Source organism: Nycticebus coucang, chromosome 22, assembly GCF_027406575.1.
Source record: "Nycticebus coucang isolate mNycCou1 chromosome 22, mNycCou1.pri, whole genome shotgun sequence".
Taxonomy (NCBI): domain Eukaryota; kingdom Metazoa; phylum Chordata; class Mammalia; order Primates; family Lorisidae; genus Nycticebus; species Nycticebus coucang.
The window spans coordinates 48510584-48526803 of NC_069801.1; the positions used below are offsets into that span (position 1 = coordinate 48510584).

Below are 16220 nucleotides of genomic sequence, written 5' to 3' on the forward strand. Positions count from 1 at the left end.
CCGAATCTTGTGAATTTTGCTTAAGGGGTTTGCACCATAGGATATCTGGAATTTTTATTTAAATACTTGATTTAGATAAAGACTAAAATATAACAAAAAAGTAATCCCTTCCAACTTGTACTCACTTAGAATGAGTACAGTTTGGTAAAATTATTTAGATAACCAGTAAGAAACAACAGTGTTGCTTCTTATGCTTCTCATTATTTCTGTTTAAATTTACATTTTTCACAGAAAATTGAAACTCTCAAAGAGACAACAAATGTAAGTTATGTTTTTGATAAACTCTGATTTTGTATTAGAAAGTGTTTTAAAATGTTACTTCTATTTTAAGCTGCTATTTTTGCAAAAAAAAAAAATTCAGATTTTATTTTTATGAATTTTTAGCAAGATCGTTTCTCTTTAAAAAAGAAAAGAAACATACACGATTGTGAGAGGGACTTTACCTAACAAATGCAATCAGTGTATAACCTGGTTTCTTGTACCCTCAATGAATCCCCAACAATAAAAAAAGAAAAGAAACAAAAAGAAAAATCATTAGATATTTTTCAGTATAAATTAGCAATTTTGGGCATTCTTTGACATTCATAGAATTGCTAACCAGTAGTTTTATTTGACACTATCAACATATCAGAACCTCTTGGATATCCAGAGAGGGTTATTTCTTGTGTAGTATAGACTTGAATTCTGTACATTTGAACTGATTTTTGTATTTTAAGCTTTAACTATGACTGTATGACCCTTTTATTGGAAGCAGGTTTCTAAAATCAATGTTTTATTTTTACAGAGCATGGTAGAATCAATTAAACACTGCATTGTACTGCTGCAGATTGCTAAAGTAAGTAAATTTTACCTCGGAGTACCTTTGTCATGTGATAGAATTTATGAATTATAATGACATTTTTCTTTAATAGCCAAAAAATTCAGTTTTGAAACATAGGACCTCTCTATGGTAAACTGTATTATTGGACTTCCTGATACTATTGAACAACTATTGTGTTTGGATGTTATCTTACATACTGTCTTTGGTAATGTAATTTCTGATGGTGGCTGGGAAGGAGGGAAGTGTGTTTGAATGACTCACCTTTTCTTTCCTTATTACCCATGATAGCTGCTTGGAACAGGAGCATATAACACAAAACCTTTTACAAAAATGTTTTTCTTAGAAAATAAGGAAATTGCATTTTGGCACTTAATTTTCTTATCCACAGTGAAGAGTGTAATAGAGATACGTCTTTAAAAATTGTGGTAGTTTTTTTGGTACTGAGCTACATTAATGAACTATAATTACTATTCTTTATTCACAAAATATGTCATTTTAATTATTGTGTTTAAAATGTCATGTATATTGTTTGCTTTTCTGAAAAATTTTGGCATATCCTACTTAAGTATATGGTTCATTGTTTGAAAATTTCAGAGATGAGAATTTTGTTTGAGAATAAGAATTTTTTTAGCTTTTTAAAAATTATTATTTCTACCTGTGTTCCCATATTTACTGTAAGTGCCTAGAAGGGGTTAGGTGGACAGCTTAAGTGCTATGTTAGGAAATTATGTTGGTGTGAGTTTTTAATTATGAGTCTGTTTTATTTATTCAGTTTTATATATTTGTTTGCTGAATTGTGAAGACTTTTTACCTGTCATTGTTAATGACACAGTAGTGTAGGACAATCAATTTGTGTTTGGATAGTAAGGATATTCAGCTTAAAGGAGGCAATGTCATTTTCATCTGAGACCAGGTTTAATATTATACTTAAAGTGTCAGAATGTAGGGCTTGTGTTCCCTTTCTAGATAAAACTGATATCTAGCTTTCCTGATTTTCTATGTATTTGTCTACATTTTTCATCTGCTTTTGTGGATCAGAATATATTCTAAAGCTAAGAAGGGAGGATAGAATTTGATAAGGTTTTTGTTTTAGTTTATCTTGGCTGTGATTACATACCTTAGTCGAGAGCATCCACAGTTAGCAAAAGCCTCTACGTGAACTACAGCATCCGTGCTGTGAGGGCGTTGAGGGCGTTCCTCCAGCCTGCTTTAGAAGACTGAGGAAGAAGAGCTGGCACAGTATTTAGCCAGTTTGGGAGATCTCTGAAAATCATTTAGAACCTCAGATAATTGTACAGTAGAGCAGCCCAGCCTATTTCAGTAGCTCAGATTTAACCACTCATTATAACATTTTTGGTGTTCTCTGTCTTTAAATGTATTACATTTCAAATTACTAAAGCTCTGTTCCAGAACTTTCTAGAAGTTAGTCTGGACCCCCTACCTGTCTGTTTTAACTCAGCGTGATAGACTGCATTTCAAGTCCTTTGCGATGGGTAACTTTAATCACATAAATGGAATTTGGCTTTTTATTTATTCCAAAAGGAAGTTTTACTGGGGTTAAGGCTTTTTTGGTTGCAGCCGTCATTGCTGTTTGGCGCTCAGGTGTATGTGGCCGGCGCCTTAGCTGCTTGAGCCATAGGCACCAAGCCAGGGGGTTAAGGCTTTTTATGTACAAATACAACCCTTAGTAATGTTTGTACCCCGTGTGATCTCTGTATCTATAAACGTAAATCAGACCATTTCACTTGCCTATTCAAATCCCCCAGATGGTTTCCCATCTCATTTAGAATGTAATCTAAATTATTTACCTTAACTTACATAATTTTAGTCATCACTACTCTCTCACCTCAGCTCCTAACCTTGCTTGAGCACACCATTCCAGCAATGTTGGGCTTTTTTCTTTTTCTCTGGCAAGCCAAGCTTTTTTGGTCTGCTTTAGGGATTTCGACTTGCTTTTTCCTCCACCTGCAAGGCATTTCCCTCTGATCTACACCAGGCTTACTCCTTCCCTTTATTCAAATTTCTGCCACATGGAACATCTTTGGAAAGACATTCTTTTTATTATTATTATTATTATTATATGTACATAACTGTGTACATTAATGCAATCACGGGGCACCATACACTGGTTTTACAGACCGTTTGACACATTTTCATCACACTGGTTAACGTAGCCTTCTTGGCATTTTCTTAGTTATTGTGTTAAGACATTTGTAGTCTACCTTTACTAAGTTTCACATGTACCCTTGTAAGATGCACCGCAGGTGTAATCCCACCAATCCCCTGAAAAGACATTCTTGACCACCTAAAAAGTACTCTCTGCTTCCTGCTAGTTTCTTATCCTTTGTGATGCTGTATCACTAGCAAAGTTTACGTGATAGATAGATTTTTTTCATTTGTAAAATTACTCTTCATTTTCTATTCTTTATTCTTTTCGGGTATTCATAATTTATTTTTTAAAATATCAGATTAAGATGAGGATACAAATGATTAGGGTACGTTTATTTACCTGTTCCTTGGCTCTCTTCACTTGTCCATCTTACCAATTATATCAGTCTGCTCTTGCTACCACAACAAGCACCATACGCTTGGGTGGCTTAAACAACGGAAATTTATTTTCTCACAGTTAAGAGCCTAGACAGCCTTGGCTAGGTTCGTGCCTGTTCAGTTATGGCAAGGGGTCTTCTCCTGACCTTTAGACAGCCATGTCTTCACATAGACCTTCCTTGGTTTCTCTGCACAGAGGGAACATGCACACAGGTGGGAGAGCAAGCTCTCTCGTGTCTCTTTTTAGAAGATGCTAATCCTCGTGAATCAGGCGCCCAGCCACATGACCTCACTTAACTTTACTTAGGTCCTTGGAGGTCTCATCTCCAAATACAGCCACCTTGGGGATTAACAGTTTGGGGGAGAACCATAAACATTCAGTCCTTAAAACCATTGTGTCCTTAGTTCCTACAATTGCCTGCCACATAGTAGGTGCCTGATAAATAACTGAATTACTAAATGATTTTACTAATGTTTCATTTTAATGCTCATATGGTTTAGTATTTTCATTATATGTATGATTTTATTTTTATTTAGCCATTTATCTGTTGTGCTGCAGTGATATCTCGGTAAATCAATCTTTAAATACCTTTATCAGTAATATGTGATTAACATATAAGATTTTTTTTTTTTTTTTTTGGTAGAGACAGAATCTCACTGTACTGCCCTTGGGTAGAGTGCCGTGGTGTTACACGGCTCACAGCAACCTCTAACTCTTGGGCTTACGCGATTCTCTTGCCTCAGCCTCCCAAGCAGCTGGGACTACAAGTGCCCGCCACAACGCCCGGCTATTTTTTTGTTGCAGTTTGGCCGGGGCTGGGTTTGAACCCGCCACCCTCGGCACATGGGGCCGGCACCCTATTCACTGAGCCACAGGCGCCGCCCAACATATAAGATTTTAAAATAAGGGGCAGCACCTGTGGCTCAGTGAGTAGGGCGCCGGCCCCATATACCGAGGGTGGTGGGTTCAAACCCAGCCCCAGCCAAACTGCAACAAAAAAATAGCCAGGCGTTGTGACGAGCGCCTGTAGTCCCAGCTGCTTGGGAGGCTAAGGCAAGAGAATCACCTAAGCCCAAGAGCTGTGACACCACGGTACTCTACCAGGGGTGACAAAGTGAGACTCTGTCTCTAAAGGAAAAAAAAAAAGATTTTAAAATAATAATGAAAGGCAACATTGCATAATTTTAAAGACCATGAACTCTGGAGCCAGACTGAGTTTGAATCTCAGCTTCACCACCTGAGCAAGTTTGTTTATTCTCTGTATGATTTGGTTTATATTCCATATAAAAAGGAAATAATAATAGTACTGGTTTCTTACTGAATTATGAGACTAAATGAATTGTTTAAATAAGTGATGCTCTTAGTACTAGGCATCAGCCCTAAGTAAGCATCTATTAAATTTTAAAAATTTAGGAGGACATACACTTCACGGTGACTATCAGAGGTTGTTAAAAACGAAACAACTTCCATCTAGTCCCGATGGAAATATAAATTGCTGTAGCTGCTTTGGAGGACTGTTATTCACTGGCAGATTAATAAAATATTGCCATCCGCTTCTTTGAGGGAGACAGTGCCATCTGAGATCCCAAAGTGATAGAGGGGAAAGCTGATTTTTTTTTTTTTTTTTTGGAGACAGAGTCTTTCTATGTCACCCTTGGTAAAGTGTCATGACGTCACAGCTTACAATAACCTCAAACTCTTGGGCTCAAGAGATTCCTTTGCCTCAGCCTCCCAAGTAGCTGGAACTACAGGTACCCACCACAGTGCCAGGCTATTTTTTTGTTGTAGTTGTCATTGTTTAGCAGGCCTGGGCTGGACTCGAACCTGCCTGGCTCAGTGTATGTGGCTAGTGCCCTAACCACTGAACTATGGTTGCTGAGCTGGGAAAGCTCATTTTGATACCTTGTTTGTTTTGCGCTGAGTAGGATTAGCTTCTTAGTGATAGCATGCTTCTTCCAGTTTTGATTCTTTCATTTTATTTCCCACTTCAAAAAGCTTCTTTCCTGTCTAAATGATTAGTTTGCTGCACATTAGAATCATCTGGGAATATTACCAGTTCTGAGGTCTGGCTCCCACACCCAGACATTCCTTTTGTATTTCTCTTGTGGTATAGGGTGTCACCTGGGTGTTGAGATAGTTGTAAACTCACAGGTAATTCTAATGTGCAGCAAAGTTTGGGCACCACTTAGATTTTCAAGTGGACTCGGAAGATCTCCTTTTGTCATTGGTGGAAACAGCTGATGTTTCACTCTTGGAGAACTTAGGGAGACTGGGGAGAGGGCAGAGTGAAGATAATCTGGGCGGCCCCTACACTGCAGATTTCATCAACCACATACCACAACTCACAAGTATTGTTATAACACCTGATGCAGTGTCCTGTGCAACCAGATGACTGTGATCTACCCTAGGTTTACTTTTGCATCATTGTTCACAAAGATCACTGAAATTAAGAGAAAAGCTATGCTAGACATGCTTTGATTATGAGGTATAGTTAGTTGGTACATACTTGGTAAACTCTGATTCATTTTCACCAAACAGGTTAAATCGTGCAATTGAATGATATCTCAATATAATTAAAAATCAGGTACTTTTAAAGGCAATTCTTATAGACGAAGATAGAGATTATTAGCATTTTCAAAGTAGACACAGATCAGTTTTATTTATTTATAATATGCACAAAATAGATGCAAATAAATACAGTTGCTTAGTTGATTGAAATTTTAGATTTTACTATGGTGCATCTTGCAAGGGTACATGTGAAACTTACTAAATGTAGCATATAAATGTCTTCACACAATAACTAAGAAAATGCCAGGAAGGCTGTGTTAACCGGTGTGATGAAAATATGTCAAATCGTATATATATATATAAAACCAGTGTATGGTGCCCCATGATTGCATTAATGTACACAGCTATGATTTAATTAAAAGAAAGAAAAAAAATTGAGATTTTAATTTTGTCAGTTACTTATTGAGTATCCTGAGACTAGACCAATGCTGTCCAATAGAAATATGACAGCCACAAATGTAATGTAACAACTGAGATTAATTTCAATAATATATTTTATTTAGTCCTGTATATCTAAAATATTATCATTTCAACACAATCATATAAAATCTCACTAGTGAGATATTTCAGATATTCTTTCCCTCGCCCTCTCTTCTTCTCTCCATCTTCCTCTTTTTTTGCACCAAGTCTTCAAAGTCCTGGGAGTATTTTATCATTGAGCTGGCCACATTTCTTTTTCTTTTCCTTTTTTTTTTTTTTTTGAGACAGTCTCAAGCCATTTCCCTGGATAGAGTCCTGTGGCATCATAGCTCACAGCAACTTCCAGCTCTTGGGCTCAAGTGATCCTCTTGCCTCAGTTTTTCTTATTATTTATTTTTGAGCCAAAGCCTCAAGCTGTTGCCCTGGGTAGAGTGCTGTGGCGTCACAGCTCACAGCAACCTCAAGCAATTCTCTTGCCTCAGCCTCCCAAGTAGCTGGGACTACAGGCACCCACCACAACACCCGGCTATTTTTTGGTTGTAGTTGTCGTTGTTTGGAAGCCCCAGGCTGGATTCGAACCTGCCAGCTCTGGTGTAGGTGGCTGGCACCTTAGCTGCTTGAGCTACAGCCACCACCCAGTTTTTCTATTTTAGTAGAGACAGAGTCTTGCTTTTGCTCAAGCTGGTCTCGAACTCATGAGCTCAAGCTATTCACCTGCCTTGGCCTCCCAGAGTGCTAAGATTACAGGTGTGAGCCACTTCACCTGGCCTGAGCCAGCCACATTTCAAGTGCTCAATAGCCACATGTTACTGGTGGCTACCAAACCAGACAGCATAGGCCTCGATTATCCTTTTAGGACTGAGTTATCTGACCACAGATACTTTTAAAGTAGAGGACATAACATTTCAGTTTTCCTTAGATCCCAGTTTTTTCCCCTAAAACTTTTTTCTGCATAGACTTTTTTTTATTAGTATTCATTAATTTCTCAACAGCTTTTTTTTTAAAAAAAATTCTATTATATTCCATAAAGTTTACCCATTTAAAGTACATACTTCTGTGGTTTTTAGTATATTTACAAAGTTGTACAACCATCATCATAGTCTGTTTTTGGCACATTTGTATCACTCCCTGAGAAGCCCTGTAGTAAGCAGTCATTGCCTCTACAGATGGTCCCTAACTCACGGTGGTTTGACTCAGGATTATTTGATTCTATAGTATACTGTTTGGCTAGATGACTTTACCTAACTGTAGGCTATTCTAAGCTATAATTGGTAGGTTAGATGTATTAAATGCATTTTTGATTTAAGGTATTTTCAACTTAGGATGGGTTTATTGGGATGTAACGCCATTGCAAGTTGAAGAGCATCTTGCATCTTCCCCTCATTCTCCCAATGACCTCCCTCCAGCCCCCCATTCAGCCTTTGGCAACCACTATGTAAACTGTTTTCTGTCTCTAGATTTGGCTACGCTGGACATTTTATATAAGCAGCATCATCTTTTATGACTGGCTTCTTCTTTGACTTAGCATAATGGTTTCAAGGTTCATCCATGTGGAGTATTTGCACAATGAACTTAATTAAATGCCTGAATAGAAAAATAATTGCCATGCTATTGGTATTGATTGTTGTGTAGCTATTGTTAGAATTATGTGTGGCTAGGAATGTACAGATGGAATTAAAATCTTAGTGGAAACAGAAATAGAGTTCTAACATGATTACTTACCTAGTTAGATAAGCTCTTGTTAGGAAAAGTGCACAAGGAGTTATATAAATGTAAGAGTGAAGTTAATATTTTTAACATTTTTCCTTAAGGACCAGAGTAATGCGGAGAAGCATGCAGATGGAATTAGAGTAAGTTTAATCTAATCTTTTTGTGTCCCTTTACTTCTGCAGAGCATTATAACCAGTCATATCAGGAGAGGCCTGAATTTCTACTCATATACCTCAATACAAATTCTTCTTTTCACTGCTTTTTGGTTTTTACTCTTGCAATTTTCCTTGACTCCATCTTTCAGCAATCATTTGGAGGGGAAATAATAATCTTGAAAGTTTTCCTAAGTTTTGGTTCAGATTGAATCACTTTGCATGCGTTAACTTGAATGGTAATCATGATAGGAAAACTTGGCTTTTACAATTAAATAAGGCATAACTCAAAGCTGTATTTCTTGTCAAATTTTTAGCATATGAATGCAGAGGGGAAGGGGCATAATAGTGTTAATCTAATTAAATATGTTGATAGGTTCCTGTTATTTTCTTATCTTTTGCTTTTACATGTTGTGTACATGTGTTAACTGTCGTTGCTCATGTGGTATATACTGCCTTTTTGTTTGAATAAGTTATATAAATTCTTTCACTTAAGGCAATTTCTTATTCTTTCCTGTTATCTTTTCACTCTTCCCTTATATTCAACTTTATCTCTAAAAAGAAAGAAAAAAATTTTATTGTTAGTATTTCCTAGGTAGAAACAAAAGAGTTTGAGGTTTTGTAGTTTGTGCTACCCTAGTTTTATGGTAACTGAAGCAGGAAGCAGCCTCTTTTTTTTTTTTTTTTTTGTCCTGGGATTTACAAATGCCAGCTTGTCTGAGATCTGGACATACATTTTGTAAATCTTCAAAAACACCTCGTGATTATACTGAAAGGATGAGCTTGTTATCTTCATATTTGATTTAAAATGCTAAAAAGAAGTTAAATATCTGTGTTGTTTGCATGCTTCTTTTACAAGATAAAAGAAATCTGTGAAGTTTGAATTAAATGCATTGTATTTTCATCTGTTTCTAGAGTATGAGCCACAGTGAAATAAGTTTTTATGACATAAATATAAAGTGATAGAATGTTGCCTTCTGCGATGTCACTGAAGATCATGAGCCTCCAGGGAAGGGACTGTATGTGCTCTCGAGCAGTTCATGGTCCCCAGTGATTCCTGAGAAGAATCATGTTGCCTGTTATTTTTATCTCTTTTTCCCTCAAAGCCAAATTTTATGTTGTATTAAAAAATAGGCATGGTGTTCTAAAGAATGCTCAAAACTTTAGATCATTTGCATTTAAAAATATCTAGAAACTTTAAACTTGTCCAAAAAACATATTTGAATCACTTGCTCAGTAACTGTTGCATTTTTCTTTATGAATTTTTATTTTGAAGAAGGAAAGGAACTGCTTATGACATAGCTGGACTTTTGGGGTTTCAATAAGACAGTCCTGGGCGGCACCTGTGGCTCAGTGAGTAGCGCGCCGGCCCCATATACCAAGGGTCGAACCCAACCCCGGCCAAACGGCAACATAAAAAAGGCTGGGCATTGTGGCGGGTGCCTGTAGTCCCAGCTACTCGGGAGGCTGAGGCAAGAGAATCGCCTAAGCCCAGGAGTTGGAGGTTGCTGTGAGCTGTGATGTCACAGCACTCTACTGAGGGCGACAATACTCTGTCTCTAAAAAAAAAAAGAAGAAGAAGAATTCAGGTCCTTTGTTCCAAAGTTACTTTTTATTCTCTTCGATGGGAAGGATAAAGAGATGTTATATTTTCATTCCATTGGATCAAAGTGTTAAAGGCAGGATTTTGCCTTTGTAAGGCACTTGGAGTTCTTTGGCGAAAAGCACTCTGTAAACAAGGGATTTATTTTAAAAACAGCTCCAGGACTGTTGAGACCCTTGTTTAGTTATTATGGCTTGGTGCAGTGTCTGAAAATAGAATCCAAGTAATAAGCAGAAAGCCCTTAGGAGCCCTGTCAATCTAGATTCTTCTTACTTCACACACTGGGAACCTGAGGCCCATAGGAGATAAGAGACTTGGGGTTCTAAGGAATTTGAAACTCTAAGTCTTAGTTTCTTTGCTTTTCCTTCGTGGTTCAGAACATTCCCCACTTCACTTTTACTGGGTTTTGATTATCAGTCATTGTTTTCAGGGAGTCTTCTCTGATCATCCTTTATTTTTCCTTTAAAATGTTGATGGTAGATAGACTGTTATAATGATGGGAATCAGAATTCTAAGATACCTGATTTAATGATTTTAAGTATTTATGTAGATGGAGTTTTTAGATTTAATTTTTTTTTAATTTAGACATTAAATGAGCATTCTACAAAAACTTTACCATATTTCAATTTCTATTATTAGGTACTTTAAAAAAATTATTGTTTGGGATTCCTTGAGGGTACAAAGAATTAGGTTACACTAATTGCATTTAAGGTCCCTTGTACATTTGTGTCCTATCCTCGATGTGTGCCATACACCATGACCCCCCATTGTCAGGTACTTTTAAGTTTTTTAAATACTTTTTGGGCTCATTCCCTAGCCAGGTATTTCTCTTATAATTCAGTTTTAGTGTTTTCTGTTATAAGCTTTACATAATGTATATTTAATGTTTAGTTTTCCAGTTCAAGGAAAAGTAAAGAACTTACATTTTTATTTTTTGGGTTTGTCCAGTTTATGCCTCTAAGTGGCGAATTTAAAGTTTACTCTGGCAAAGACCTGGTTTAAAATCTCTCCGTTGTCCCTTTAAAAAAGTCAGTAAACTATGCAGTCTTGTTTTTACTTTTTATTTTTATTTTTCATTTTTTTGAAACAGAGTTTCACTTTGTTACCCTTGGTAGAGTACTGTGGCATCATAGCTCACAACAAGGTCAAACTCTTGGGCTCAAGCAATTCTCTTGCCTCAGCCTCCTGAGTAGCTGGGACTATTGGTGCCCACCACAGTGCCCAGCTATTTTTGTTGCTGGCTTTGTTTGCGAGAGGGCAGGGGACCAGAGTCTCTCTTTCTTTTTTTTTTTTTGTAGAGACAGAGTCTCACTTTATGGCCCTCGGTAGAGTGCCGTGGCGTCACACAGCTCACGGCAACCTCCAACTCCTGGGCTTAAGCGATTCTCTTGCCTCAGCCTCCCGAGCAGCTGGGACTACAGGCGCCCGCCACAACGCCCGGCTATTTTTTGGTTGCAGTTCAGCCGGGGCCGGGTTTGAACCCGCCTCCCTCCGTATATGGGACCAGCGCCTTACCGACTGAGCCACAGGCGCCGCTCCCAGAGTCTCTCTTTCTTGCCCCAGGATAGAGTTCTTGGTGTCAGCCTAACTCACAGCAACATCAAATGCCTGGGGTTCAAGTAATCCTCCTGCCTCAGCCTCTTAAGTAGCTGGGACTACAGGTGGCCTCCACAACACCTGGCTAATTTTTCTATTTTCAGTAGCAATGGGGTCTCACTCTTGCTCAGGCTTGTTTTCTACTTCTTAGCCCAAACAGTCCTTTAGCCTCAGCCTCCTAGAGTGCTAGGATAACAGGCGTGAGCCACTGTGCCCTACCAAAAGCTGGCCTTTTTCTCTCTAAAATTATAACAATAAGTTTGAGTATTTTTTTCTCTGTAAATCCTCAAAAAGAAAGTCTTATTCCCCAAATGCCCCAGTTAGCAGATATCTCTTCCCTTTTAGTGACCAAAGAATTTAGATGCCTATACAGTGAACCGTCTTCTTCCACGGGTGCCACATCCATGGATACAACCAAATGCAGATCAAATATATTGGGGGGGAAAAATTGCCTCTGTACTGAACATGTACAGACCCTTTCCTTGTTTTTCTGTGAACAATACAGTGTAACAGCTATTTACTTAGTATTACATTGTAGTAGGTATTGTAAGTAATCTAGACATGATTTAAATGGTATGGGAGGATGTGTGGAGGTTACATGCAAATATTGCACTATTGTATATCAAGGACTTAAGCATCCGTGGATTTTGGTATCAAAGGGGATCCTGGAATCAGTTCTCTACAGACGCCCAGGGACAAGTATGTTGTGATGAAAGGCAGCAGTGGTATGGGGCAGGAAGATGAGATCCTTTTGTTTTAGATACATTAGCCGGTCCACAGGTATAATGTTTAACACCAAAGCAAGAGAGAATTCTCTGTCTTTGATAGGGAAACAATAATTTGTGGTGAATTAAGAATTTGAGAAACACTGAATTGAATCGAGAGGGTATTGTTTTGGCTTCCTGAAATCTCCCTACATCATTTTATAATTGCTTCCAAGTTTTCACATTTAGCTTTACCTTCTTAAATGACAGCGCTTCATTCATTTTCCCTGCTTACTGTGCTTTATCATAAGAGACTCTCACACTTCCGTATAGAAAAGGTATTTCATTTCCTCTTTGCATTTTGATTAACATATCTATATAACTACCCTAGGATTTTCCTGTCAGAAACGTGGGCATTTCATTCATTTGGGAGGGCTGGCATGCAAAGGACATTTAATTAAAAATAACTGTACTCTGTTTCTTTATCTTAGAGTACTATTAATCCTGTAGATGCAATATATCAGCCTAGTCCCCTGGAACCTGTGATCAGCACAATGCCTTCCCAGACTGTCTTACCTCCAGGTATAGTATTTGGAAAAATGTTTTATAGATTCATGGTTGAGAAGAAACTTAACTTATGGGGCTGTTGTAGTAATCTTAGTTCTTTTTGTTGTTGTTGTTTGTTTTTAATAAATAAAAGGAATCAAAAAATAATACAACAGAAAATGAACTGGAAGAAATTGATAGTGTTCTTTGGGTATTACAGCCTTTGGAATGTGTAATGAAAGGAGTTTTGGCTTTCAAAACGAGATGGAAAACAATCATGGTTACTACGACTTGGATTAGCTGGTAGGACAGAATATTATGACTTAAAATTTATGTTCGCAAGGAAAAATTATACTTCAATAAGGGTAATCCAGAAATGTTCTGGGTTTGTATATTCTTTATACAGATTCTCTGTACATTATAAATGATTTATTCATTGTAGGTTTTTAGATAATGAGAAGTGAAGAATGAAATTTATGATACCTACTGATGACATCTGTATTTTTAAGTATAGAACAACAAATACTATTTTTTTTTAAACTGGCAAAGAAGGGCTCAGAGCCAACACGTAGCCACACTGATCCCTTTGCTTTTTTGTTGCTTCCTCCAACGTTTTTTTGTTCTCAATGATAACATAGTGAAGCCTGAAATTTCACTATAAAAGAGAAAATCCTTTCTATTTCTTTCTTTCTTTGTTTTGAGATCAAGTCTCACTCATTCACCCTGAGATTGAGGGTCATGGTGTCATAGCTCATAGCAACCTCAAACTCTTGGGCTCAAGTAATCCTCTTATCTTACCCTCCTAAGTGGCTGGGACTACAGGCACCCGCCACAACCCTGGGCTAGTTTTTCTATTTGTAAAGACAAAGTCTGGCTTTGGTCATGCTGGTCTCAGACTCTTGCGCTCAGGTAATCCACTTGCCCCCCAGAACCAGAAAATCCTTTCTAAAAAATAGTTACAAGTGGCTGGGCACAGTGTCTCATGACGGTAGTCCTAGCACTTTGGGAGGCTGAGGCAGGAGGATCGCTTGAGCCCAGAAATTTGAGATTGCAGTGAGTTATGATGATGTGACTCACTCTAGCTGGGGTGACAGAGTGAGACCCTGTCTCAAACAAAACAAAACCCTTATGTAAGTATGTGAAATTCTTTTGTGAATTTTTATTCCTTGGGAAAACTAGCTTAATATTTCTCTGGACTTGAGGTGGTGCACCATTAGAAGCGTTTCTTGGCTTTACAGAGCAGTTAGTTGTACCGTGGTATAAGGCGACCATGGCTGGTCTTTTGATGTGCTCCCTGGCGTCTCTGCGCTCTGTAACATAACCGTCATTGATTTTAATAGCCTAGAATGTCAGGACTTCAGCGGCATGGAACTGACTTACTGGAATAATATAGTTTCAAAAATTATTGATCTTTAAGATTTTGAATCCCAGACAGTTGCAGTCAACAGAGTATGTGTTTGGCTGTTTGTCTCACTTATTTTACATGTTCCCATCTCTAGAACCTGCTCAGTTATGTAAGTCAGAGCAGCGTCCGTCTTCCCTGCCGGTTGGACCCGTATTAGCTACTTTGGGACATCATCAGACTCCAACACCTACTAGTACAGGTACAGATTGTGTCATTCTGTGTCTTCTTTTAAGTCAACAGTAACATTTGGAATTCGTGTTTGACCTCTGAAAGGGAATGAAAAGGTTAACGAAATGTGTTACATGTTTCCCTCGGAAATAGCTTAGTTTTACCATTACAGTTCTATACCTAAAGTGCGTAACTTTGTGATTGAACCAGAAGCTTTAGTGATTATTATCTAGGTAAAATAAAATATTACAAGGTTTTATTTGTTTATTTGAGCATTTATTTGGGGGATCTGTACTGACTTTTTTAAAAAAGGGACCCAACTTAGACTTGCACACTAGTAGTGGAATCAGAAGATACTGAAGAAAATTGCACTAATGTACACAGCTATGATTTAACAATAAAAAAAAAAAAGAAGATACTGAAGAAAATTGCACTAACATACACAGCTATGATTTAACAATAAAAAAAAAAAAAAGAAGGGCGGTGCCTGTGGCTCAGTGAGCAGGGCGCCGGCCCCATATACCGAGGGTGGCGGGTTCAAACCCAGCCCCTGCCAAACTGCAGCAACAACAACAAAAAAAATAGTCGGGCATTGTGGCGGGCACCTGTTGTAGTCCCAGCTACTTGGGAGGCTGAGGCAGGAGAATCGCCTAAGCCCAGGAGTTGGAGGTTGCTGTGAGCCGTGTGATGCCACGGCACTCTACCGAGGACAATAAAGTTAAACTCTATCTCTACCAAAAAAAAAAAAAAAAAAAAAAAGAAGATACTGAAGAAAAGCTGAAAGTCCTCTAGTCTCCCCTCAGTCACTGGCCTGCACAGATGTCCCTGTGCTCCTGTGGTGTGTGTTTGTTGTTCTTGGTTTTTTGTTTTATTTTTAGGGATAGAGTCTCACTTTGTTGCTCTCGGTAGAGCGCTGTGGCATCACAGCTCACAGCAACCTCCAGCTCTTGGGCTTAGGCGATTGATTCTCTTGCCTCAGCCGCCTGAGTAGCTGGGACTACAGGTGCCCGCCAAACACCTGGCTTTTTTTTTTTTGTTGCAGTTTGTCCGGGGCAGATTTAGAACCCACCACCCTCAGTATATGGGACCGGCGCCCTACTCACTGAGCCATAGGCACCGCCCTTGTTCTTGTTTTAACCTGAAGGAGATCATTTATTTCTGTGACTTGCCGTTTTCATTTAACAGAGACTTAGAGAGCTTTCCATGTTCATGCAATTAGGTCTACAGCATTCTTTTTATAGCTGCCTGGGTGGGTATTACTTGTTTGGTCCACTGATGGGCATTTAGGTTATTTCCAGTATTTTTCTCCTGTGAGCAAACTTCAGTGATACCCCTTGTATGACACCATTGGCACATGTGCATGTTTTTAGGAAACTTAGATTGGTCTTTTGTTTTTAGTCAGTTCTGTAGACAGAAGAAAAATACTTCATTTTTATTTGTATTTTCTTAATTTGTTTAGATTTACGGTTTTTCTTTTTTCTCTTTTATAAGGATACCGTTAATGTTAGATCTTAGGTGTTTTTTTTTTAAACTAATTAAATTTATGTTGCATTACCTGTGGAACCAAACTCAAGGAAGCACTTGATGCTTCTGACCCTGTTAAACCTGGAGACTAAAACCAGAACCACTCCTGAGATCAACCTCTGTTGTTCCTCCACAGATTTTTTTCCAGGGTAGGACTTTTTCCTGTGTAATAATGAAACATTACTGTGTGATTGTGGCTGTTTTAAACTTGGAATTAGTAAAGGTGCTGATGCTGTTACTGCACTGTTTAATAGCAATGGCCGAGGCATTTTGCAATTTGAAAAAAATCATCAACAGTAGTTCTCTTACTTTGAAGTTCTTAGGAAAGTACTGATAAATTTTATTTTATTTATTTATTTATGTATTTTTGAGACAGTCTCACTTTGTTGCCCTCACTAGAGTGCCATGGCGCCACAGCTCACAGCAACCTCAGACTCTTGGGCTTAAGCTATTGTC

The 16220-nt window shown here is 38.2% G+C and overlaps 1 protein-coding gene across 13 annotated transcripts in view; it reads left to right on the forward strand.

The window, feature by feature from the left end:
- OSBPL9 (oxysterol binding protein like 9) overlaps nt 1–16220 on the forward strand; it is a 222440-nt gene that overhangs the window by 177748 nt on the left and 28472 nt on the right. For 10 of the 13 annotated variants that reach the window (XM_053576467.1, XM_053576466.1, XM_053576469.1 and 7 more), the window contains 5 exons: nt 232–261; nt 785–835; nt 8168–8206; nt 12613–12703; nt 14167–14271. In XM_053576467.1, the coding sequence (XP_053432442.1) occupies nt 232–261; nt 785–835; nt 8168–8206; nt 12613–12703; nt 14167–14271 (316 nt within the window). The remainder of the gene's footprint in view (nt 1–231; nt 262–784; nt 836–8167; nt 8207–12612; nt 12704–14166; nt 14272–16220) is intronic. The other 3 variants (XM_053576470.1, XM_053576468.1, XM_053576473.1) reach the window with 1 other exon arrangement.